Genomic DNA, 27283 nt, shown 5'->3' on the forward strand with positions numbered 1-27283 from the left:
CTTTCTAGGAGAGGCTTATGAGTTGCTGTGTTTTAGTACATTGAAAGCCTTTGCGATAATGCTCGTTAATTACAGAATTGTGCATTTGGGGTATTTTCTTCTCTTAAAAGTTGGCTGCTTTGGTGAACCCTGTAGAATACTGGCCTTCGAAGATATCCATTGAGTTAGAAAATTAACTTTGTCCTTTTCCATTCTCATCTGGATGTCTCCCATTTGTTTCATGTTTGCGAAGTGCCAGCATCTGAGCTAAGCACTTTACATACATTATTTTATTCCTCTGAGATGATTTAGTGATATCACCATTTTAGGCGTGACTATACTGAAGCCCAGAGAGATGTGACCAAGACCTCTTTTAAAATTATAATTTGCACCGGTGCCACCGCGCAAACACACACACACACACACACACACACACACAGACCCAATTCTGTGACTATTATGGCCTGTAGTTTCCCACCTCATAGCATGTATCATGTTCTAACATGCTATGGAATTAACTCATTTGTTTTATTTCCTTTTTTTATTGTCTGACTTTACCCAGGAGGGCAGAGAAGGAAGGGGACAATTACTGTATATTCACTAATGTGTCTCTGAATAAATACTGGTTAAATGCACGACTAAATGAATGATAGCATGAAAGGGTGGTCATGCTGGGGTTTGAATCCAAGCCCATCTGACTCCAAAGCCTTTGATTTTAACCCTAAAAGTGGAGTCGTCACTCTGAAAGTGGAGATGGATACTCTCATATATGCAGTCGTAATGAGAGAAAAGCCTGGCTGCCCTAAAACTCAGGAACTCAGCAAAATTAGATGTGCTTATTCAGATCAAGAATTCCTACAGATTAGCAAAGCACCAAATTGGTAAAATAGTTCAAGATATTTGAGAAGTTTTGATATTTTAGTAAAACTGTGTGTAGTTTTCTAAAATTAACATCTTGGCTCCAGAGAAATTATATTTAATAAAATCTATAATTTACAGTAAAAAAAATTAGAAAAATAAGTCTTTTAGAATTTTTTAACTTAAACTTTAATAAATGTTTTGAGTCATATTTAAGTAGTTTTTCTGCCTCTTTAAAAATTAGTTCTCACTAATATTATGCTCTTTTGTTTTTCTAAATATCTTCCTTCTTTTCAATTTACGAAGTTGCCACTGAAGTTCTTAGTGAAATACAACACTCTTGATTTCCCTGTTAAGTGTGTTAGGATTCAGATATATTAATTAACTGTAAAACAAGCCCTTGGCATCATTTTAACAAGGTTCTTTTTAGGAAAATAATCTTTCCATGCATGTAGTTGTTTTCAATGGTGTTTTGTCATGTTCGTTTTAGACCATTTAAATAATCCAGCTTAGGTATTTCCTACAGGAAACACCCACAGGGCACCAACTCGCTAATTTGCTGGTTCTCTCCAGTCTCCTATTTTCTCTTCTCTAAAAGCCATGAGGAGCAGTTCAGCCAGTACTTAGTCCACACGTGTATCAGGCCCTCAGAACCCAGGCGTAAGCAGGTGCCAGTGCACATGGAAGGCGCCCACCCCGCTGCATCCCAGGCCCTTCCCGCTGCAGGCGGCTGGCAATCCTGGGCCTCCTTACTGGCCACCTTACCTCTTCCTTGACTGGTGGGAGTTGTCCTCCCCCTCCGAGATCAAAACTGGCTTTCCCCTTGGCAGTCGTGTGAAGTGCCGGGAGACACGGACCCAGGAGGGTGGGGAGATGGGGAACTTGAGGTTGAAGAGAACCAGACCCTGGAGCGGGGAGCGAACTGGGCCCTGGAGGGTGGAGGGACCCGGACCCCGCGGGGCGGGGGGGAGAACTGGACCCTGAGGGTGGAGGCCGGGTCCTCGCCGGTCGCGGCGCCGGGGCAGCTCCGCGCGCTGCGCGAGGCTCGGGCCGGGTCCCCCGCTAACACTGCCGCCCCTTCTCCGCCCTCGCCCAGTTCTCAGCCGACCCCGGCCGCACAGCGACGACTACAGCGCCGTGAAGAAGATGCCCCCTCGGAAGCCCACGCGGAGCCCGCACACCAAGCTCAGCGGCTCCTCGGAGGAGATCTCGGGCGCCAGGCCGGGGGCGGCGGGGGCCGGCGGTGCGCGCCGCAGGGCGAGCGGCCCGCAGCGCGCCCCGGGAATCCCCGCGCCGCCCGCGCCCCCGGAGCCCGAGCCCGTGTACATCGAGATGCTGGGCCGCGCCGGCAGCCCCGAGCCGGCCGAGGCCGTGTACGAGGAGATGAAGTACTGGGCACCCCCCGAGGGCGGCGGCCTGGGGGCGGGCGTCTCGGCGTCCGCCTCGCCCCCTCCGCCGCGCGACGGCCGCAGCCCCCTCCCCTCGGAGGACGGCGACGCCGGCGGGCCCTGCCGGGACGCGTGCGACATCCCCGCGCCCTTCCCCGACCTGCTGCCGCACCGGCCCCCCCTCCTCGTGTTCCCCCCGACGCCGGTCACCTGCTCCCCGGCGTCCGACGAGTCGCCCTTGACGCCCCTGGAGGTGAAGAGGCTGCCGGTCCTGGAGACCAGCCTTAGGTACCCCGTGCAGCCCGAGGGCGCCGGCCCCCCGTCCCCACAGCACCCCAAAGCCCCAGAGGGCGACGGCGACCGGCCCGCGTTCGCCGGGCCGCACGGAGCCTCCCGTCCCCCCACGCCCGCCGCCGCCCCCCGGCCGCCCGCGCACTTCACCTCCGCGCCCGAGCCCGGCGCGGGGAGGCCGGCGGAGCCGCCCCGGGGCCCCCCGAGGCCCACCTCGGCCCCCGCGGGCGCGCCCTGCAGCCCCGGCCTCAGGAGCCCGCACCCCCCCGGGAAGGCGGCCCGGGCCGAGCCCCGAAAGGCCGCCCCCGGCGCCCCCTCTCCGGCCGCCTACGGCCCCCCGAACTGCAGGCCTGTGGGCAGCCCCCTGGACGAGCTGGCCAGCCTCTTCAGCTCGGGAAGGAGCGTGCTCCGGAGGTCGGCGGCGGGCCGGAGGATCCGCGAAGCTGAAGGTGAATTTCGCACACGGAGGTAGAGGCGTAGCTGCAGAGGCGGATGTGTGCCGATGTGCCGTAGATACGGTTTAAGGAACGCTTGAGGTCATTGCGGGGTCGTTCAGAGCAGGTACCAACTTAAAAACAAACATCTTATGCAACCAGTATGGCCAGGTAGGTGAGAATGAATCTTTCCGTCTCGTAGGTAAAAGTTCACGGTACAACAGCCCACAGCGCTGAAACTGGGTTTAATACACCCTTGTGACTTGAGAAGTATTAGAGCAGGACTCGGCTTGAGCCGCTGATTTCCGTTTCCTGATAATATTCACTTGCAACATGGAAGGGGCACTTGTGTCACATTATGCCAAGATGCCCCTTTGGTTTACAGCTCACGGCTAACCCGAGTGTCCTCCAACCTGCTGTCCGTCTCACTTCCACTCCCGGCATCTGGGACGGTTACCTGTTCAGTTACTCTCTTACACCCACTCAGTACCACTTAAGCTATGTTGTTCTGAATGAATGATTTTTGTGCTGTTCCTTTGCCACCCAAGGAAAAGTTTAACTCAGTTATATCTGCATCTTCTCATTGAGCAGCTCTGTCTCATGACTAGTTAGCTGTTGACAGACAGTCAAGTGAGCTCAGGGCTAAGCTGTGGCAGCCAGAGGCTGTTGCCTGTATTAAAAAGTATTTATTTTGTGTCCATATAAAAGCAGAAGGTAGCTAGCAAAGCAAAAAAAAAAAAAAAAAAAAAAAACAAAACCAAAAACACAAAAAGCCCTCGTTAAGAATTTGTTGCTAATCTCTTGTAAGTAGCTCACCATGTGCTAATTCATTCAGACGACGTTGCCTTTGAGCCAGAGGTGCCATTTGGGCACAGATTCTCTTAATAATCACAGAGAATGTAATCATCTTCCAAAAAACATCTTTTTATACAGAACCAGAATATTTTCCAATGTTCTGTATTTGGGAGGGGAATTACGTGAATACAAAGGATCTTCTCTTTAAGGAAATTGTAGCAGGTCCCTCGACCATGATGCCATTAATGTGAATGTAGATGGCAACTACTAGCCTCCTCACTCTACAGAGATGGGAAACTTCAAGGTCAGGAGGTTAAAGACCTTCCTTAAGGTCAGGTGGTAGGACTGGAAATAAAAGCGTATGATGTGACGTTTTATGTACGCGTTAACCTGCTCTTTCACCTAAAGAAAATACATAAATATATTGGCTTTCATCATTTGATTAGGTCCAAAATCTCTAGAAAATCTAGAAAACATTATCAATAAGTGAAAAGTAGGTCAAGACTAAGAACACTTAGCAAATGAGTGAATAACCTAGCCCCCATTTATTCTTTTTTTTTTTTTGCGGTTCGCGGGCCTCTCACTGTTGCGGCCTCTCCCGTTGCGGAGCACAGGCTCCGGATGCGCAGGCTCAGCGGCCATGGCTCACGGGCCCAGCCTTTCCGCGGCATGTGGGATCTTCCCGGACCAGGGCACGAACCCATGTCCCCTGCATCGGCAGGCGGACTCTCAACCACTGCGCCACCAGGGAAGCCCCCCCCCCCCATTTATTCTTCATTCAGATAAGCTAATTGTTTTTTTAGCTAACAATTTCTTCTTAATTACAGACCATTAATAAATGGAATTGTCCTCGTAAGTAGGAGATGGCTTGAATTTCACAAGTCATATGTTTCATTCCAAGGAACAAAATGGACTCTAGGAGAAAAGCCTTAAATGAACAAATTACTATTTGCTTTCGGAACTAAAAGTTTATTAAAACCAAATTTTACTATAGACGGGAATTGGATGAATTCTTCTCGGCTGTATTCAAGGAAGTGAAATTAATGAATTTGTAGACGGGCATCATCATTTGGAAATCCCTAAGTCTAGGACTTGAGGGGAGGATTCCAGTGAGGCCTCCAGGTAGGGTGTGTGGGTGTGCTAATATTTACCCTTGGTAACATTAACTGGTATTTGGGAACATGTATCAAAACCTCAAGTACAACATTGTTAGTGCAACTCTAAACTTATAAAATATCTCTTTTTCTACTGTGGGCTTTTACAAAACACTCTTTATTTTCAAAAGATTGTCTTGAGCCACTTACGACTTTCTCATAAATACATGAACTGGCAGCTTCTGCCCCAGCACAGTGGCTGTAATGACAGGAAGCTGCAGTAGGAGATGGCTCGTCCCCTCGCACCAGATGACAGGAGTCCAACTGTTCAGCTGAGACCGGTGTGATTCCCGATGGTCCATGATGTAGGAAACACGTTGACCAGCATGCAGGACGTGTCCTTCTGGGATCGTACAGGCTGTTCTTTTAGGATGTCAAAGGGGCTTAAAGAGAAGACTTGGAAGAAAAAATAGTCTTGATGCTGGAGCTAATCACTGGAGCTGCTTATATGATTATTAGGGTTTACACCATGTGATCCTGAAGCCAGTAATCCATTGTCTTCTGAATGAATCGCATAGCTGGTATTTGTGACTTACTGGAGTCCTGGGACTTCTCCCCTTTAAGATTTTAAATCTTCTTCTTTACCCTTTTTATATTTCAACATATTCTTCTCTTCACCTGAAATAGCTTCCTTACCAAATAATCCAGTGGGCGGCTAATTCCGCCTCAATGCACCTGAATTACTTACAGCTCATTTCTTGGACCGTTGTGATATGGGGAAACTGCACTGCAGACTTGCAGAAGGGTTCCAAATATTCCCCTCGCTTCCTTAGAAAGTGACCTTGAAGAGATTAAACTGCTCCTTATTACCCTGCTAAAGGTATTTCCAGTTAAAATATAAAGGATGGTGAGTTGCGTATAGAAAAGGAGGTCCTTTGGTGTTTAATTCTACAACGTCACTACTCCATAGACTTAATATCCAGTGGGGTCTCATAAATGTCATGTCCCTCAAAACAGTTCATTTTCTATAGACTCTTGGATATTCAATTTGAGGTACACAGGTCACAGAAATTCTAAGAGTCCGGGATGCAGGTATAGACAAAATATGATTGTGCAGGCGACAGATGTGACTGCAGTCTGGGAGGGGTCGTATCAGCAGCAAGTAGCTGCAGTGCTTACTATGCTCCAGGCATTGTTTTAATAACCTGTTTAGTTCTCACAAGACTAAAATGTATCTGCTGTTAGCATCCCCATTCTCCAGATGGGAAAACTAAGGCACAGAGATTAAACTTTCTCAAAGTCTTCCTCCTTTGAGAGAAACAGTCTGACTTGAATGCAGTGATTCTGGCTCCAGGGGCATTTGTCTTGGCTACCTGCCCAGGACTGCAGAGGAAAAAAATAAATAAATAAAATAACAGAGGATAAGCCTTTAAAAATTCATCTTTGCTCACCTGAGGTGCAAGAACTAAGAGTCCTACAGTTTGGACGAAGAAAACGGTTTCATAAAGTCAAAAATTCCAAACATGTACTTTACAGATCACGGATGTAAACAATTGTGGAATACCCACGGGGCCCTTAAAATGAAGAATGACTAAATGTTTATTGATTGTCTGTGACTTTCTGGTTATCCCATTCATTCACAAGGTGTTTTTCATCTGATGCCATAATATGATTAATATTATTATGCTAATTATTTATAGTCGCCTAGTTTCAAAAATTATGAGACCTAATTCAAAGGCAGGGGCAGAGTCATTGGCTTCTTGGGGCCACGAGGGTGCGCCATCGTTCCAGATGGCTCCGTGGCAGCTGGTGGTTTATCTGGAGCATGAAGTGAAGTGAGCATGTTATTCTGCACCCGTTGAAAAAGGTCAGATGATAGGGCTTTGACAACAACGCAGCACACCTCAGAAATCTGGAGAAGAATGTGGAGGAGTCTGATTTGCAGAATATTCTGTGAAAAAACATTCCTTTGTTACTTTCTGATGCTGTGCATCCTTAGTTTATATGATATAAATAGGTAGCTAAAAATTATATTGGCGACCAAAAATACAGAGAGACAATATTTCTTCGCATATAATAGGTGTTCATTAAATACATTTGGTGAAAACCTACCAAAAAAGAAAAAGCAGTTTTACATATAAGTATATTTGTTAAACCTGGCCCTTGTGGCATTTTTACACATACGAACCACTGAAGCCAAATGACAATTACTCTTAATTTCAAATATTTCATTTCATTGCATAAGCACTCCAAGTAAGAGCATTTTGAGTTTTTAAATCAAAATATTATTTAAATGAATTCTTTACAGCGTGATACTTGATTCCATAGGGCCATTTATTTTCAAAAGAATTATTTTTAAAGTCGGCTTTATGGAAAATTTCAAACATACAAAAGTAGAGAATAGATGAATGGACTCTCTCTGTGGCCAATCTTAGCTCATCTCCGGTTTTCTCCACCATCAGTGGATTATTTGGAAGTATGTCCCAATGTCAAATCAATTTACTAATAAATATTTATAAACCTTTTATTAGAAAAATCCTTTAGAAAAAATAAAAGGTTTATTCTTAAGTCACTTTAATTAGTACAGACCAGTCAATCCTTTTGAGCCTCGTGAATGTGAGATTGTTGCTCAGGACAGAAGCCACCTCTGGATGCTGGAGACTCGTTTTTCATGATATAACCAAAATAATTCTCAGGAGTTAGCTTTCCACCAAAACAACACCGGCCTGGAGATCTTCCACAGGTTCTTTGAGCACAGCTCCAGACGTGGGCAGCTGTGCAGACAACTTTTCTGCTGCGACAACAAGTGTGGATTTCTAAATATCGCATCCAAACAGAACTAAGTATGAAAGATCAAGGTCCCAAAAGACATTCGGTTGCATCTTAAATCAACATTGTGTGAGGTTTTGATGCCTCACTGCCAAATTAAGTACAATTACTTATGCGTTGTTCAGCAACAAGAAGGTGCTTTAAAATCAGTGAGCTATCACAGAATTACAGGCAGAAACCTCTGACCTGCTCAAGGACAGTGTTGGTAAATTGTCATTCTCTGCTCCTGGTGTCTGAGACAGAAGTTTCGACACCATCTTCATTTAATCTGTGATGCGTTGTAATGAAATTGCGGCATACGAAATCGGTCCTCCTCGTGCAGATGTCTAGATCCCATCGTGGGATGCAGGGCTTGACATCCCGGAGGCTTCTTGCCTCCATGCAGCCTCTACTAGCAGTTTATCCGTGCCGAGCTGTTAATCTTTCTCACTCCCCAGCCGCTTTGCTTTCTCTCCGTGGTGATTTATTTGTGAGCGGTGGTGGCCTGAGGCTTCATGAATATTATAAAGGGCGTGGAGAGCAAGCACATAGTTTACTGATGTGTAGTTGAGCGCGCTCCCGCCTCTCATAAAGGTCTCCCTCCTGTGAAAGGAAGGAATTCCGCGGCCTTCTGGAACCATTTTAAATCAACCCTAAGTTTCCCTCGTTTTCCAAATGAGTAAGTCCTCCGGGAAGACGAGCTTCACATCCCCAGAGAAGCAAGCCGTCCATTTATCATCTATCAGGCGAGGATGAGCTATAGAAATGGCTCCCCCTACCGTACCGGTGAACCTGAGCTTGCACAGAAGGAGAGTAGATCTCTCTGTGAGAAAAGGACGTTTTCACCCAGTTCCTGGCCCTGCTGCAGTAAAGGAGAGTATCTGTGTTTGGGACTGGCAACCGGACATTGCAGTGTTTCTAATTCCCCAGATGTCCAATAGAAATAATACTTTGTCTATCTCCGCTTGGAAATGAGCTTTGATCAGTAGCCAAACATACCTATGTTAAGAGCACAAAGCTCCTTGTCTTCTATGTTAAATTGGACAGTTGAAAAAATGCCTAATATTGGTTGTGAATGTGGTGACATTGTTCTCCCAGTTTACGGCACCTTCTCTCTCTAAATGCCCAAGGATTCACCCAGGGAAATGGTGCAACCAGGGACCCATAAACAGGACTTGTATTAACTTGTAGAGCTAATTCCCTTGTAGTCATCCAAAAAGCATTCACTGAATGTGAGCACGGGCCTTGCCACAGGGAGTCCAAAGTAGAGAGAAAGAAATCCGTGCGCCCTGCCCTGTCCAGGCAGTGCAGGTGGCAGGGGGGTCCACCCCATTTCAGTGAGAGGCTTTACGTGGAGGCTGTAAACCATGAGTGGGTCTGTGACTGAACCCCCAAGTGGCCCGTGAACCCCAGGGGTTTGTTTGTACCTCGTTTAGTGAGAGGTTGCACAGATTTCATCACAAAGTGTCGGTGAGCAGGGCACGGTGCAGGGCCGCTGCTGCAGATGTGCACAGCTGGCGTGCCCGGCAGCCCAGAGGGGAAGTGCGTGACGGCTGCAGTCGAGGAGAGCCTCACGCCAGGGCTGGCACGTGGGCAGGAAGGGTGATGGGGACAATGATGGGGTGTGGAGTTAGTTTCCCAGGTGCAGAGGGGAGCCGGTATGGCAGCCAGAGGAAGCCGTGTGTGGTGAGCCCTGCCTCTGAACGTGAGTTCAGGGTACCTGGTCCTTTTAGCATCTGGCCCTGAGCCTTGAAGGAGAGGGAGAGAAAACAGGGGGTGCACGGAAGCAGGGCAGGATGAGCTTCCCACCTGGAAGCTCCACGACAAGGCCTGGAAGCATCTCCAACTTTCCTCTTCTGTCCCGCGAGAATTCAGCATTAACCCTTAGGACCTCCCCTACAAATTAAGAGCCAAAGGAAGAAAGAGAACCAAACCGATAGTAGCAATTCTGGGTATGTGCCTGTGACCTCAGAGAATGGGAACTACTCAGAAATGCTCTGGAACATTGGTCATGGTGTTCTGTTAATAGTGTTAATAGCTAATGCTTACAAGTGGCTCTTTCCTGTCGGCCAAGCATGCAGACGTGCCTCTTCTCCTCGGGTCCTGTCTGTGAAGCCAGAGGTGCAGGTGTCAGCCTCTCCATCCACCAATGAGCAGCCGTAGACTGAGGGATGAAGTGATTTTCCCATAATCGCAGAAACTGATCAGTCCCAGAGTCAGGAATCAAACACGTCTCTGTTCTCCCAGACCCTGGGTCCTTTCTACTGTGGCATTCTTAGTCTCCAAAAAACAATTAAAGTGTAAAAATGATACCCAGTCCCTGTCTCAGAAAGTAATTCCCTTCTGAAGTTAAAGATAAACTCCTTACCAGGAAAAGATATGGGAGGAGGACGCATAAAACTTTTCTTTTTGTAAAAACACAAAAGCAAAAGGCCACATAAAACTGTTGGAAATGTTCCTAAGGGACACAGAAGTGTCGGTTTTGAGCTGAGGGCGTGTTCCTTGAGTGCCCCTTCGCCTTGCCCTCACCTTCCCGATAAAACCCTTTCTACTCTCTGGTCCCGCAAACTGCCCTCCCTAGTGTCAGGGACCCACAGCACACAGGTGGGGCCGGAATAACTCCTCACGTTCTAAAGGATTGCTGGTTCGCTTTCTGTCTCCCTTTGACTCAGCCTCTGTGAGGCTTTGCTTGGGAACAGTTCCTAATGACAGGTGAGCAGTCACTCACAGCAGTTGTTTTCACTTGCAAAGCGCTCACCCAGCATCTTTCCTTAAGGAAGTATCTGACTCTGTGGGATGTGAGTGTCTGTCCTGGGAGTGGAGCGTCTCAGATGCCTGCTCAGGACCAGCCAAAAGGTAAAGCTGTAGTGACCTCTCACCCTGTCCCAGGGCCACGCTAAGGGCTGCACAGATGATCAGAAGTGGTTCTCAACAGCCAGCATGATTGGGGCGGGAGAAAGGCACACCCAAAAAAGCCCTCCTCATCTGTGTCTCTATGGCAACTTTTTATTTCCTAAGTTACGTGGCTATAGAGACAGAAATATAGATAATGGCAAAATTAGAAACATGGCTGAAAAAAAAAATAGTGTCAGGCCCGTACTCAGAGCCCCTCAATAAATGTTTGTTGGGAGAATCTTAAACTCAGAGGTCTCCTGAGCTTGGTACTTCCACTAGGCAGGTACTTCCACTTCATTCTTCCTTGAAACCCAGGAGCCAAACCAACCAGAGAGTTGTGACAATGAAATACTTAGATCAAGCTGATCAAAAAGTTACCCTTTGAATAGTGTGAATTATCCTGGGAAATTAGCTTAATGTCTTGGCTGTGAGTCTACAGCTGCCAGCATGCCTTCAGACCAGAGATAGGTATCTTGCACAAATAGTTCATCATGTTTGCGATGAGCCAGAAGAGGCAGAGAAGCCATCCCAGCTCGGCTGTTCTCTAAGGCACAGTCAGTGGGAGGAGACTCTTTTGTACCTGGAATTCTGGAAGAGAGGGCAGTCTTTTCAGAAGTGGATTATCTTTCCTAACCAGTAAATATTTCTCATGCCATCAACCCGTTAAAGCAAGCAGCCATTGTGTGTTGGGGGTCTCTAGACTAGATTTTGAATTAAATGCCCACTGGGGGCTCCAAAGAGAAACCCAGTGCTTTATCCTCTAAGCCACTCAGCAACTCTCCCAAAGCAAGTTAATAAAGACCTTCCTGGCTCTCCGCATCTCATTATTGCCACAGAATACAATATCCCGGGGTTTTCTTCCTTTTGTGAAGAAACTCTTAGAAGTGACAGGGTACATGGAAAGTTTCCCTAAAGATGAGCTGGACCGCTGCCATGTTCTCTCTGTCCTTAAGAGGACTGGAAGAGAAAAAGATGTTTCTTAATTACCTAAGAGTGTTTAGGTTCTTTAGGCTGACTTGAATCATTTTTATGATTAATTCTCAGATTAGCCTAGAAAAGTCCTCACCACCTGAGAGCCAGCTATATTCAATGTCATTTTACCCACTGCCCTATCCCATGAGTCAGCAGCCATCACCTCACACCCGCTCTGTGTGAAGCTTCTCAGACCTTTTTCTATGCTGGTTTTCACTTCTTTCTTTTTCTGGTTTCTCCTTGAAACCAGAAATGTTCATACTTAGACATTGTACATTGACAATATACCGGGCAATTGCAATTTTACATTCACTAATACATGTTAATTGTAATAAACCAAATCAACGACAATCTAGTTCGCTTTCCTCCCCACACAGGTGACTCGGTCCTAAAATATGCAGGGACCAAAGCATGGCAGACATGAACTGGAGCCCAGGTGACACACATTTACAGTGGAATACTCACGGTAGCATACCTGAGAATTTGTGTATTACCAAAGCCCTGCAAAACCTACAAAAGAGCTTCTTCACACCCAAAACTCTGGCTCATGGTCAAACATACTCTTCCCCCCACCTCCCCTGGCCAAAATGTCCATTTGAAAGAATGGAAGAACTGGCATATGTGCACTGTAGGTACAACAGGGTAATTCCCAAGCAGATAGGCATGTTTTCGATCTTAGTTTTGCTATTCTCCTTTGATGTGGAAAGATCCAGGAAGGAGTAAGTAAGAGACAGAAGACTTGAGCAAAGCAGTGGGTGAAAACTACCCCTATTCAGGCATTTCCACGTTACTGAAAAGGGAACCAAAGCTCGCAGCCCTTAAGTTACTTCCTGAAGTCACATCTGTTTGTCGGAGTTACGTTTGCTTAATTCCAGTTCTCAGGTGAGATCACCAGCCGGACAGGGGCCAGGCTGGTTTTAGAAGCAGGATGGAGGGCATCCTTTTACATCCATTTAAAGTAGCCGAACGCCCGCCATACTCTTAGCAGTTCACATGTCTTTTTTCAAGTAAATAACCAATGCCCAGCAGCAGATTCTCTAGTGCAGACGAGTATAGTTGTTTTTAATTTTCATGAGATTTATATTGACTTTATTTTGTCTCTTGGTATTTAACCACCTTTATATATAGCTTGTAATGGAGCCCCTCCTGGATTTTTAATAGAAACTTGTGTTAAGAATAACTACTTCAGGGCTTCCCTTGTGGCGTAGTGGTTGAGAGTCCACCTGCCGATGCAGGGGACGCAGGTTCGTGCCCCGGTCCCGGAGGATCCCACATGCCGCGGAGCGGCTGGGCCCGTGAGCCATGGCCGCTGAGCCTGCGCGTCCGGAGCCTGTGCTCCGCAGCGGGAGAGGCCGCAACGGTGAGAGGCCCGCGTACGGAAAAAAAAAAAAAAAGAATAACTACTTCATGGACCTAGAGATTATCATACTAGGTGAAGTAAGTCAGAAAGAGATCAAATTTCATGTGGTATCACTTATATGTGGAATCTAAAATATGACATATGAACTTATTTACAAAACAGAAACAGACAGAGAAAACAAACTCATGGTTACCAAAGGGGAAGGGGGGGCGATAAATTAGGAGGTTGGGATTAACAGATACACACCACTATATATAAAATATATAACCAGCAAGGACCTGCTGTATAGCACAGGAATTCTACGCAGTATCTTGTAATAACCTACAAGGGAAAGGAATCTGAAAAAGAATATATATATATAACTGAATCACTTTGCTGTACACCTGAAACTAACACAGCATTGTAAATCAACTCTACTCCAATATAAAATTAAAAAATTTTTAAAAGTCTGAAAGAATAACTACTTCAGTCCTTGAGAAAAATACGTAATCTATGTTTGCTCCATTTAAGGGACTCCTTTGTGCTCTCCAGTGCCTTCTGTCCATCCCCTACCCACCACATGAAACTTAGCACAACCAGATACTTGGTTGAATTGCATACGTGTCAAACGAGACAGTAGAACTCTAATGGCTGGCGTTCATTTCACTGATGTGGTTCACTTACCCAGGCTGGAAATCATGTCTAATCTCCAGAGGCTGGGACAGCGACACGGGGCAGAGGCACTGGGCTTCTGTGTGGTGATGAGGGATTATAAAAATGTCTTTTTAATCTGATGATCATTAGGAAACGCAGCGATGTGGTCCAGCTGCTAATCAGGGAGCATTTCCATTGCTGCAGGGGTCGAACCCATCTTAAGGAACCCTCTGTAATGATTTTAGGGAAAAGGTTCCATTTTTCAGACAATAAAATCATTCTATGACATCGCCCCCAAGACACAAAGTCCTTTTCAGGATTAAAAAAATCGGAGGTTAACTTCAGGCAAAATGATTCAATGAGTAACAATATTTGTGTTGCTGTTTGCTACTTGCCTCAAGTTTTCAAAGAGGTTTGGAAAAATCGTTACGTGAGAAGGGCGGGCTTCATTCGTGTATTCAAAACATGCATTGAGGATGTGTTTTGTGCAGGGCGTTGTACTAAATTGTATGGATTTTAGAAGTAAAATATGGGATCTGCTCAGAAGCAGCTCACAGCAGGGAAACACGAGAGATCCGAGGTACCCAGGCTGCAAGAAACATCGTCCGGGAAGATGCTGCTTGGGCTTCTCAAACTGCTTACCCTTAATGCTTGTGAAATGCTGCATTTTTTTTCAATTCATTCTACTCTCTTTCGTTTTTAAATGCTTATCGTGACCCACTAAATTGATTTTCCCACCCATAAATATGTGCTTTGAAACACTGGTCTGGAAGGTAGGATTTATCCGGAGGGAAGCAGGAGAGTGAGACCCAAGCGGTGGAAGAATAAGACCACTGCATCTTGCACCGAAGAGGAGGGTTTGTGCGAGGACGTGATGGCACCACCAAGCGATGTCTTGGAGGAACTACACCAGGGTGTGTGAAAAGGGCTTTTCTACATTCATGTACTTGTAAACGTATATTCTTTAAAAATGAAGGATGAGAAATGCTTAGTTGTGGGCACCTGAGGATGGGACCGCCACCTCCTGACTGGCTCCGAGGGGCTTTCTTCCTGCAGTTCTGGGTGAGATGAAAGCCGTTGAGATCAGCTCAGCCTTTCCGCCAGTGTCCCTCCCAGTGTGCCATCCTTCCTGAGTGGCCGACATCTCTGTGATGTGACACTGCCACTGCGACGGCCCCGGGGACATTCAGTCACACAGGGTTTGAAGGCACCAGGAATTAGTAGTGTCCACCCGTCTACTTCCGTAAAGGACCCAATCATGGGAGCCATCCACGAAACAGGCCACGTGGCTTGAGGCGAATTCTGACAAGAATTTAAGTCTGTATAGATATTTTTAATTTGTTATGTAAGGCCTCAGAGCTGCTGCCTAGCAGCCGCCCGGGGTGGGCAGTGGGGCTGATCTACAGATGTGCAGGGCACCCGCCAGGCTGTTAAAGTGTGGCCATGTCTCTGCACCGGTGGAAATCCCTGCCATCCTGAGCCCTCCGGGGTTCCCAAGCCCCAGCCCCGGAGGTCTTGCCCCAGGCCTGCCCTGTGTCCTCCTCGTGAAATGTGCCCACAGGCAGAGGCTTGAGGTCTGTGGCTCCTGCCTGTTTTCATTGGTCCTGGCTTGTGACCTTGGGGCTCTTAAATATCTGGGGTGGATAAAGTTTATAATTAGTTCTGAACAAGGATTTTGAAAAGACTCAGTTTACACCACTGCGTTTTGGCTTTTAACTTTTGCTCATTTAACTGGTTCTCTCTGACCCGGCTGTAACTGCATCAGTGAAATGAATGCCAACGATGAGAGTTTGTCTCGTCTGACATGGAAGTGATTCAGCCACGTCTCTGGTTGTTCTGAGGTTCACGTCGTGAAGGTAGGGGATGGACAGGAGGCACTAGAACAGCGTGTTGTGACGGGAGCACAAGCTGGTGTCCCTGAAATGGAGCAAACGTAGATTATATATTTCTCAGGGATTGAAGTGGTTGTTCTTCAACAATTTAGCTAAACATTAAACATCCAAGAAGGGCTCCAGGACGAGCTAAATATAAAGGTGGGGCTTCCCTGGTGGCGCAGTGGTTGAGAGTCCGCCTGCCGATGCAGGGGACGCGGGTTCGTGCCCCGGTCCGGGAGGACCCCACATGCCGCGGAGCGGCTGGGCCCGTGAGCCATGGCCGCTGAGCCTGCGCGTCCGGAGCCTGTGCTCCGCAGCGGGAGAGGCCACGACAGTGAGAGACCCGCGTAGGGCAAAAAAATAAATAAAAAATAAAGGTGGTTAAATACCAAGAGACAAAATAAAGTCAATACAATTCTCATGGAAATGAAAACGTAAATAACCAGTTCTTATTCTAAAGGGATATGCTGCTGGGTGTTTGTTGTTCCCGTGAGAAAGGATGTAGAACCTGATGGAGGTGTCTTGTTTTTTTCCGAAAGTAGGTATTACCAGTCTCCCATCCATGTGACACCATACCAGTGTCAACAAATACCGAAAGCTCCCAATAAAAGAAAAGGAATATCGTCCTCTCCACCTTTGCTTTCTTGAGAAAAGCACACACCGAAACCAGGACATACACTGTCAACCTTGTGCAGCTGTGCAGGTGTGGCGTTCCAGGCCTCCTGGATTTATGTTACCACCTGGCATTGAGGAAATGTAAAAATACCAGCTATATAACTACCCGCGTGACCATGAGATTAGACACGAGGAACGGATCTCCAGGCCAGGCCAGATTGTTGTTTAGCTGTTGCATATTCAGCTCATTATAGGGGAGGCGAGCTCCAGGGAAAGGAAAGGGTGGCCATGCTTCTTCCCGCGATGGCAGGGACCGGAGAGTTGGGCCCAAAAGGAGCCACAGCTCGTCAAACTGAAAAGAAAGTTGACACAACATAATTCTCTGTGCCTTTTTGGGTTCTGCAAACCTTATTTATACTGACAGTCATTTTTTAGCTTTACTATGGGTACATTCTTGCCCTGCTCAGCACATATGTTGTTGAAGATATCACTCTATTTCCTGCCTCGGTTGGTGTTTTTAGCACAAACCATCTCCTAAGACTTGGCAGGGGAGTGGGTGGCGGGAGCTAAGGCGGGGTGGGCAAGGAAGCCCTTTGCTTCCACCCGACTTAACCCCAAGCATGCGTCTTGGTGACGCTTTCTGCCGCAGAAGACTGCTTAACATACGAGGTCAAGAGCAATCTTGATCTATTCAAGAATGATGAATTCATAAGGGGTTTTTTAAAAGGAGGGAGGAACACCGGGGCGCCGGCTCTAGCCTCTTAGGGTAAGAAGCAAGCCCAGCTAATACGTGTTCTCAACCCACCCATCCTTGACAGTCGCTGCGGTGTTGAACTTTTCTGCTTCTTGAATAATCAGTTCTTATAGCCATATGGCCATGTTGTGGAATACGGCTGCCACGGGAGTCATCGCATGGGGACCTCATGTGGTCCCCAGCACCAGTAGACACGGAAGCCCTCTCTTGATCCATTTCTGGGACTATTAGCAAAGGGGTGATGGAGTCTGGTTCACGTCGCTTAGGGTCAGTTAGACGCCTGCTGTTCAAAACACACGCCTCTTCCGTGTGCCTTCCTGACCACGCCTCTTTGATAACGTGCCCTCTGCTGACATCTGACATCTCCTTACACAACGCCACACGTGGAATCTCTCTTCCTGTTTGAGTTTAGGACCAGCCACTGTGTCTACCTGAATCCCTACCCCTGACATTTGTTTTTCTCTGAGGCGCTCTGCCAAACGTCTGGGTTATACTCTCATGGATAAGAAAAAAGTCTTATTCATGTCCTAGAAGCCTGTCAGAGTGCAGGGGGCCTGGGGAGTGATCTCTAGATCCTTATTTTTGTGCGTGTGTTTTTTCCTCATGTGCAATAATGTAAGATTTCAGAGAAATAAGAGATTTAAAAGGCATTGTTCCTTGGAACTCAAAGTAGATATGGTTTAACACAAGCTGGATGCCGATTTCGGGTCTGAGCGGTCCTGCCCATGCGTGGTGACACACCATCTATGTGTGTCTGTCAGCAGAGTCGAGCTGCGACTTCTCAGTTTTAGAAACGAGAGACTGAGAAGTAGCAGGACCATGCCAGGCTCCTGTCTCAGACTTTGTACTTTTCCTTAATGCCAAAGAGGAGAAAACAAGCACATTCCTCCCTGCAGTAGCCTTTCTGGAGAGGAATTTTCCTATAGAGTTGCAGAATGAATGATAGCCAGAATGAGCAATGAGTTTAAACTGTATTTCCACATTTTTTATGCCTTGCATAGCACTCTCAACCTTAAAGCAGTCGAACAGCTATAGTTTGTTTTTCTCTTGCGTTCCAGAAACCTGGATCTTAATCTCATCCGTTTCCAAAATACACCCTAAAGCTATCTCAAATCCAGGTAACCAAGAGAGAAGTGATGTTTTTAAGCATTCTTCCGAAAGAAACACTCCGTCGCTCAGTCCTTCCTCATTCTCCTTGACCTTTCTGTGGCATTTGGTACCGTGAGCCTCCCCCTGCTTCAAGAAGCCTCTCCCCTCTGCCAGCCACCCACCCTCCCGTCCCGCATTCTCCCCCCTCCATGCTTACATCTGACCGTTCGTATCCTCTATCACGTGTGCTCTGCCGTCTGCCTCTTTGCTTGTAGGAATGTCACTTTTCCTGCAGGAGATCCTCCCTCCCGAGATTTTTTTTTTTTTTTTTTTTTGTGGTACGCGGGCCTCTCACCGTTGTGGCCTCTCCCGTTGCGGAGCACAGGCTCCGGACGCGCAGGCTCAGCGGCCATGGCTCACGGGCCCAGCCGCTCCGCGGCATGGGGGATCTTCCCGGACCGGGGCACGAACCCGCGTCCGCTGCATCGGCAGGTGGACTCTCAACCACTGCGCCACCAGGGAAACCCCCGAGAGATTTTTAACTCTCCCCTAGACATTATCTTTTCAGTCCTAACAAATGCTCTTGTTCAAATCATCGCCACTCGGTTTAACCCTTGGGTAGGCGGCTGTCACTTCAGAGTCCACATTCGCAGCCCTAACGGCATCCCCATCGCTGGTCCTGGCCGACTCCCAGGGATCTGTAACTCGGTGAAACCCCACTTGCACTGCTCCTGCAGCTGCCCGAATCTAAATTCTCACTGCTTTTCCGTTTCCAATCTCTCTTCGAAGCTGGTCAGCTGTACACCTTTGTTGCTGGATGAATAACGCTTTACAGATACAGCCTCCTTCCGGGCACACCCTCACTCGGATACTTGCTGGAACTCCCCGTGTGATGCCCCGGAAAGTCCAGGCTCCTCCCACACCCCAGGGCAGAGCTGGGGCAGAGCCCACGAGGTGCTCACTCTGTCGCTCGACATTGTGGCTTCCTTTTCCCTCCTCCTCGCCACATTCTGTCCGTGCTTTTGCAAATCCAGTGTTTTCTCCCCATGCCCGCCCTGCGGGGCTCACCTGGCCACTGAAGCCCCCGCCTCTCCTGTGGATCCCTGGGCATTTGCACGGCTTTCCTTTCTGCCCCTGGTCTGCTGCTGAAGGTGCTCTGGAGACAATCACCTTCGAGTTGATCACCTTGTGTGTCGAGTCGCCATCTGGAAGCCTGAGAAGAGGCACCTGTTAGGATGGACCCTGGGTCTCCTGTACATGCTGGCATTTTAAGTGTCAAAGGCTTTAACACACACACACAAAACCCAGCCAACATTAACTCAGCTGAGTGGAATAAGCATCCCACAATGACTGTCACAGATTATCCATCCCTAAATCCCCCAAGATAGTTGGACAGTCATCCGTGCTTTTTCTTCTTGCACTTTGTCAATTGTTTCCATACATTCCTGTAATTTATTGTGTCTTATCACCCCTCTAGAATGGGAGCATTTAAGGAATCATTTCTCTTAGGTATATATTTCTAAAAGCTCTTGGCTAATTCTTTGCATACCAATTGAACTGTGTAGGACTTCAGAATTACGTGTTCCATCCCTGCAGAAGCCTCGTGGTGTAGAGGAGGAACGTGTTGGTCCACGGCTCATCACTCTGCATGCCGCTCACACAAAGCCCCCAGAGTGGCCGCCAACTCAAGGGCATCTCACTGTTTCCCACGGATGGACCAGCCCCTGTACCTTTTGCCACTTTCCTCTGGCTGTAGATTTGGAGGGAGTTCTCTGAGTCGCTCACCGCACTCACGTGTTTCTCGAGCGCCCCAAACTTATTCAAGGAGTCATCTTCCTCCCCAGTAAGAAGCTTCTCTCCTCCCCTGAAAATCTTTGCATCCCTTTCCTGAGAGACGTTCCTCTGCTTAGCCTCCGTCTCCCAGCAAAACCCTGCTTCCTCTCCTCTTCCAGACATGTCCCCTTCCGTGAACTTGCACCTCTGACTCCCAGGTGAACTTGCACTCCAGTCCTGTGACCAGTGAAGAGTTAGGCTTTTTCTGCTCGGACATTGCTCTGAGGATCGCATAAAACAGCAGCCAGCTTTCACGGAGTATCAGTGAGAACCAGACGTCATGCGCCCTTGTCACCTTATTCAGTGACATCTCCCAGCGAGAGTCAAGTCCTAGGAGCCAGGACTGGATCAGGTGCATTGCTGCCAGGACCCTCTGTGTTTGGGACAGGTTCTGGGTTTTTTTGTTTTCAAGAAATTGAAACTTATGCAACTGGGGGCAGGAGAAACTTCTTTAAGAAAAAGAATAAAAATGACCAAAATTTAGGGAGCAAAGTGGACATTTATTTAAAATGAGAAGATAAAGCAAAGCAAAATACTCATTGTTCTGTGCTTAGAACAGTGCCTGCGCACCCTAGATGCTCAATAAACATCTGTTGAAAGAAAAAGAAAGAAGTAACAAAAAAATCACTACAACAACATTGCTGTAGAAATTCTGTCAGAAAAAGCTGTCAGGCACCCAGATGTTAACTGTGGGTGCTTTGCTTGACTCCCACGGGCCTTAGCAGTGGTCTTTGAAAGTGGCGTGTGGTCTGGAGCCTCCCCTGTAGACTTGGGGTCAACCGGCTTCCACCCGTCTCCAGCCTCCAAGATTCCAGGAGTCAACACTGACCAAATCGATTATAATTTCCCGACATTCAACATTGTGAAACCATGTAAAGTAAGACTTTTTAAAAAAGCAACTATGCATGAACCTTGTGTATTTGTAGGACAATAATGACATAATTATCAGTGGTAATTAGTGGGAAAATAGTGAAAACACGAAATTTCCTACCGTCGGTCAGGAATAGATTTCCAATACTCACAAGTGTTTTCTTCTGCAGGTTAATGCTCTTAGGTTGAAATCAAACAGCTCTGGCCCTTTGATTTTGTTTGTTGTTTAAAAGCTATGATGTTATTATTGACTATATTCCCCACACTGTACATTTCATACCCGTGACTCATTTATTCTGTAACTAGAAGCTTCGTTCCTCTCAATCTCCCTCACCTATTTCTCTCATCTCCTGCCACCCTCCCCTCTGGCAACTACCTGTTTGCTCTCTGTATCTATGACTCTGTGTCTGTTTTGTCATGTTTGTTCATTTGTTTTGTTTTTTGAATTCCACATATAAGTGAAATCATACAGTAATTTGTCTTTCTCTGTCTCACTTATTTCACTTAACGTGATACCTTCCAGGTCCATCCATGTAGTCACGAATGACAAGATTTCATTCTTTTTATGGCTGAGTAGTATTCCATTGCTTATATGTACCACATCTTCTTTATCCATTCATCCATCAGTGGGTTGCTTCCGTATCTTGACGATTGTGTCTTGTCCAGTTTAACACTCTTAGGTAGAAAGCAAACAGCTCTGGCCCTTTGAATGAGTGAAACATGTTTACCACACACACTGAAATTTCCTTACCTTAAAATGTTAAATAAGTGGAGATTAGAACTCAAGGCATATCATTAACAGTGGAAATCCTTCTACATGTTTCCAGTAATCTCATGTGAATGGGGAGAAATGATTACTGTGGTGTATGATTTCTCTGTAATAATTCACATGAATTCTTCAGTTAGTAAACTTGTCAACTATTTCACAGTTACACAGTGTGGTTTCTTTAAGAAAGTGGATATTTTATAGCAATGTTTTTGTATTCATTCATTTGTTATTTATTCTTTTTTCTCTCTCTTTCAACAAATACTTATTGAGCACCTACTATGTGCAGGCACCCTTGGAGGCACCAAGATTGCATTTGAGCTCGTGGTGTCGATTTTCTGGAAGGTGGAGACAGAAAACAAACGCTAGAAGCGTAACATGTCATGTGATGAGAAGGACCGTGTAGAAAGCTAAAGCAAGTTGTGAGGACAGAAATTGACCTGGGGAAGGGAGAGGGGTGCTGTTTTCCGGAAGGTGGTTGGGAAGGCCTTTCTGCTCGGGGTAGTTTGCGTGGAGCCCTGAACAAAGCACAGAGCCCCTGGCTTCACTCCGGGAGAGTGAGAGGATGAGTGGAGGGATGCAGAGAAGCTGGTGGGGCTGGGGAGGGGTGCGGCAGATAGGCAGTTGGAAATGAGGTCCAAGGCGAGCAGGGAGCGGGGTCCTGGAGGGTCCCTCAGCCTCAGGAAGCCTTTGGATCGTGATCTGAGCAAAATAAGAAACCGGTGGAGAGATATGAGTGGGAACTGGTGGGAACTGACTTAGCTTTTTTTTTTAATTAAAAAAACATTTTTTTTTCTTTTGGCTGCGCCACATGACACGTTGGCATCTCAGTTTCCCGACCAGGGATCGAACCAGCGTCCCCTGCAGTGGAAGCGTTGAGTCTTAACCACTGGACCACCAGGGAAATCCCATGACTTAACTTTTAAAGCAGGGTTTGTCAACCTCGGCCCTATTGACATCCCAGGCCAGATGTCTTGTCCCCCAGTCTTCATCCTGGAGGCCTGTCCTGTGCATTGTAGGGGGTTTTGCAGCATCCCTTACCTCTACCCACTAGATGCCAGTAGCACCCACCTCCCCGGCGTGACAACCAAAAATGTCTCCAGACAGTGTCAAATGTCCCCTGGAGAGGTCAGGGGTGAGGGGGGACGGGTGTGGGGTACAGTGTCATCTCCTATTGAAAACCACAGTTTTCAAAACATCACACCCACCCAGCCTGATACTCTGGTTATATAAAAGCTAGCACTAGACTACTGAATTGTTTTTGCATTCATATTTCGAGATTTGGTAGAATTGTCTCGTTCGACTAATACTCAACTTGAATGCACCCTCGTCGCGTACTTGTGTTCAATCATCGTATCTAAATGTGAAGACCGAGACTGTATCCTTGAGTCACATCCCCCGATGTGACTCATCTTTCCTGTACCTGTGAGAACAGCACCAGGAAGCAGGGGGCGGTCACAGAGAAACCCTGTTCACAGGCTACAAGAAAATTCCACAGGAATTCGAATTAGCTAATGTTACGATGCGCCCATCAGAAGGCTGCCCCTGAAATACACAGGCCACTGATTTCACAAGATGCAGAGATACATAAAAGACTCAGACGCACCCTTAAATCTCTATGTGGGATCTTCCGGCCCTCACTTCCCTACGTGTTTGCTTAGATTCATTGAGAATCTCAAATATTTTCTTTTGGTGTGACTTTTCTTCACCGTCAAAACCCTGATGACCACGGCTTGGAGGCACGAACAAACCTGATGACTGTATTTGATCTGTGTTGTTTTTTTAAATTTTCCACAAAATGTGCATCCTGTACCTGCACTTTTATAGCCAAGCCTTCTTCAGACTTCATGCCAGGGTCCTCTTGATGGGATGCCGTTGCAATTCCTTTGGTGTTTAAATAATGAGTGTACTTTTGACGAGGAACGTTGCAACCGTTCTTGCATGAAACTGACAACTTTACGGCAAAATCAAATTTTTGAGAGTCAAAACCTCATTGGGGTTGGATCGAGAAATGAACAAGTTGGGGCACAGGCTCTCATGCACGGGTTCAACGTGGAGTCAGGGTGTTTATGAGAAGAGGCTGACACAGAATGTAGTGACCAAGAATCCCTCGGTTAATAGTCATGAATAAGCATAACCCCAAAGTGGCGATGTCGATATTGATGTCGCAACTCTATTTCAGTGTCTAGAGGACAGTTTTTCAAGCTGGGGTTCCCAGTTCATTACCACTGAGGCATGGGTGATAAAGGCACAGAAACGAAGATGCTTTATTCTTTACATCAGCAAAGGAAATAAGGAAGAAAGCCTTCACAGAAGGGGCCAAGCCAAAGAATGGGTGTGGGTGGACGGCAGAGCCCTGCACGCCTCGGTCTAAACCCAGCGGAAACACACCGGCTCACTGTGAAGTGTTCGCGGGTAGATTCACCTCCTCAGGCCTCAGTGACCATCTCAAAAACAAGCGAGGGAGTGACAGCTCTTCAGACTTGTTATGAAAATGAGAAGTAAGTCAAGTCCCACCTCTAGCAGGGGATTAGCACATAATAAACGTGCAGGAGATGGTAATTACCGTAAGAACAGTGTGAATAATTGTCATCAGGTTGACCACTTATTCTTCCATCTTAAGAAGGACTCGCTCCCTTATTCCAATCCAGAGCCATCCTTGGAATAGACAGACGTGCGCTCTTACGATAAAAACATAGAGAAAATGTTAGTAGATAACATAAGGATCACAGCCTAAGTTTCGAGACACATTTTCAAACATTTTTTGGCTACAAGTGAACCTGCTGATTGGACATATGAAGATTTTTTTTTAACTTTAATAGCAAAAATGGAGGGTTCGACTATAGTTTACATATAGCAGTTGTTTATGAGATAGAAATCCGTTCTGGGGGAAGCTAGCATCACGTACTCGTACCAGGAGTTCACACAGTGTCTCAGAGGACTGGGTCCTGTACCGCCAGACCTAAGAGGACGTCCCTGTTACCTAGGCGCTATGCCCTGCTTCACGCTCTGAGCCTAAACAAGACCCCCTGGAGAAGGTTCCCTGACCCACTGCCAGAGAAGCAGGGCTGCCCAGCCCCACTGCCACCCAGCTGGGAGCCCACCAAGTTCCTTCATCTTCTTGCTTGTTCCTAAGCTTGTTTGTTGTCAATCACGGTCCCGCGGGCGACGCTCCAAGCTACCTGTCTGCTCATTTCTGGACCTCCAGCTAGTGGAGAGAGTCTGGCCAGAGTAAGCATTCAATAAACAACTGAATTAAAGAGTGAAAAAAAAAAAAAAAAACTTAAAGAGAAATAAAAGCAGGTGAATGTCTGTGTCTTGAGATAGCTTTAACACCAAACCTGTTTTACTAATTTTCAGAAGATTATTTTTAAAAAGGCAAAATAGAGTTGACCAAGTTGAATAGATACTCTTTCAGTTCCAGCCCGTTCAATAATCTCTGGCCGTCAAGAGCTAAGATGGTGACGCTCACCCGACCTCGCCTTGGCCGCGATTCCCGCCTTGGCCTGGCCAAAGCCTTTTTACTTGTTTTTTAAATGCAGGGAGTCTGGAGCTACTCCCTGGGTCGTGGAAATAGAACCTCTTCCACCTGGTTGTCAAAGCCCTGCTCATTTTGCCCTCATTCTATCTGTCCAACTCTTCCTTCTCTAAGCCCCGGAACGGCCTCCTGTCTGGGCACACCAGACCTGCTCACCTGTAAAGGAGCGGCCACTGCACTGCACAGAAGATGCTCTGAACAAGATTACTGATGGTGGGGAGGGAAGAGGGCTGAGAGGGGAGAGGGCGTCCCAGGCATAGGGAACGCACATCCCGAGCAACGGAACGTGTCAGGGTGAGCATCTGGGTAAATGCTGAGGGCCTGGGTGCTATTTGAGTGCAAGTCTCAAGGGCAAGGGGAGACAGCATCCAGGAGGGAGAGCTAGGATGCTGTCAAGCCAGCCTTGAGATGAGCTCTGGGGGGCTGGCCCCCTGCTTCCATCTGCCATCACGGTGGGTAAACTCTTCCTCCATCCGTAAAATATAATAAGGCATATTACGTTTATTATCCTTTTTGAATCATGTATTGGCTTAAAACTTCAGAACAGGCCTGACTAAGAGGATACCCATAACCTACTAAGCACCCACAGACAAGGGGCAGAAGCAACATGGCAAATCCCTGATGTTGAACAGAAATTCCCCAGAGGGTTGGAGCGTGTCTTTCAGCTCTTCAGCCTAATTTGGACAGTGGCGTCTGTGTTCTTCACCTCAGAGAACTCAGTACGGCACATGCGTTAAACATTTAGGTAATTTTGTTACTGTATAGAATGCAGAAGTAGGGTTTTGAAGTTTAGTATTCCTAAGTGGATAATAAACTTTGTAACGATAGTGAAAATGTATCTGTTACATTTTTTTCAAAGCTATAAGGTTGCCTCAGCTCCACTTAATTTAAAAACTCAGAAAATTTCTGAAACATGAATAAATTGCTATGCTTCTTTTAGGAGATAACCTTCTCAAGATAGGCAGTTCTGTAATGACAAGTAATTAGACATATGACATCAAAAATTCTTTATAGAATTTCATAATAATGTTTGAAAATAACAAGTTATGAAGTTCATTATTGCCACTGAATGCATCCCATTATGTTTAACAGTATTATGTCAAAATTTGGTGAATATTTTGTAGGCTATACGTTTGATTAACGGTGATTATTAATTTACTGTTTCAAACATAATTAATGTTTGTTTTCATAAGTTTTATTATTTCCTTCCACTATTTGATTCAATTTGCTCAGTACACTTTATCAGAAAAGAATAACTTTTTTTACAATTTGTTTCAGGTTTTGAACTAACATGAACCTTACTAGCCGAGATGATCTTGGTAACATCAGGAAGCCGCATCAGAGACCCAAGATAGAAATGCAAATAACCATGGGATTCAATTATCTAATTCACTCTCCAGCGCGATCACTGCCGAAAATGGAAATTCCGTCGCAAACGGTAAGCACTTCTTTACACCCGGAAGTAAGTAGATATAGGTTCTAAGTTGTATCAACTTTCTAGGGAGAATGGAATTAAAAACAAAAATGAAGTAGGCTTAAAAACTGGACAAGGGTAATAAAGTATGAAATATCACTCTAGGGTGTGTTGTCAACTTATTATTTTCAAGTTAAAGAATTCAAATTGCATTCGGTATTAGTTGACTTTTCAGAGATTTTTATGGAGTATTTGGTCTGTGGGAACCAGCATAAAATGAGACGTATACTGGGCAGAAGGAGGCGATGGATGCTGTAACAGTATTTTTAATGAAAATATATCTTTTTCATTTCTTTTAAAAATTTATTTAAAAAATTTTTTATTGCAATATAGTTGATTTATAATGTTGGTTAGTTTCAGGTGTACAGCAAAGTGATTCAGATATATATGTGTGTGTGTATATGTGTATGTATATATATGTGTGTGTGTGTGTGTTCTTTTCCCTTACAGATTATTACAAGCAATTGAGTATAGTTTCCCGTGCTATACAATAGGTCTCTGTTGGTTATCTATTTTATATATAGCAGTGTGTATATTTTAATCCCAAACTCCTAATTTATCCCTCCCCCCTCCCCTTTTTCTTTTCATTCCTCAAAAGTGTGAAGGAAAATACTACTGAAGGAATGGTAAACACCACACTGGCTTTAGGTGTTCGATGTGAGTGTATCAGTGAAGGTATCCTGTAGAAATTGGCTTGACTGTGTGTATCCAAACCCTGTCTAATGGTGGCTTAAACAAGTAGCTTATTCCTCCCACACTAGAAGAAGCCCCAGGCTTCTAGTATGTCTGAAGGGAAAATTCAGACCAATCTTTTTCTTGAAGAGACTGAGAAGGTGGGCATGGGATGCAATGAAGACCAAGAAAAGAAGCCTATATTCTAGGCTTTTCTCTGAAGGACATTGGGGGCATTCACTGAGTCCACAGGAGGTAGCTGAGAAGCTTGGCTGTGCCTTTTAGGATTGT

At 46.3% G+C, this 27283-nt stretch overlaps 1 protein-coding gene across 1 annotated transcript in view; it reads left to right on the forward strand.

The window, feature by feature from the left end:
- Nucleotides 1-27283, forward strand: part of MYO16 (myosin XVI) — a 411612-nt gene that overhangs the window by 354109 nt on the left and 30220 nt on the right. Inside the window, 3 exon segments of the mRNA XM_032611435.1 lie at nt 1934-2984; nt 26125-26170; nt 26173-26284. Of these exon segments, the coding sequence (XP_032467326.1) occupies nt 1934-2984; nt 26125-26170; nt 26173-26284 (1209 nt within the window).

The sequence above is a fragment of the Phocoena sinus genome, chromosome 18 (assembly GCF_008692025.1).
Source record: "Phocoena sinus isolate mPhoSin1 chromosome 18, mPhoSin1.pri, whole genome shotgun sequence".
Lineage (NCBI taxonomy): Eukaryota > Metazoa > Chordata > Mammalia > Artiodactyla > Phocoenidae > Phocoena > Phocoena sinus.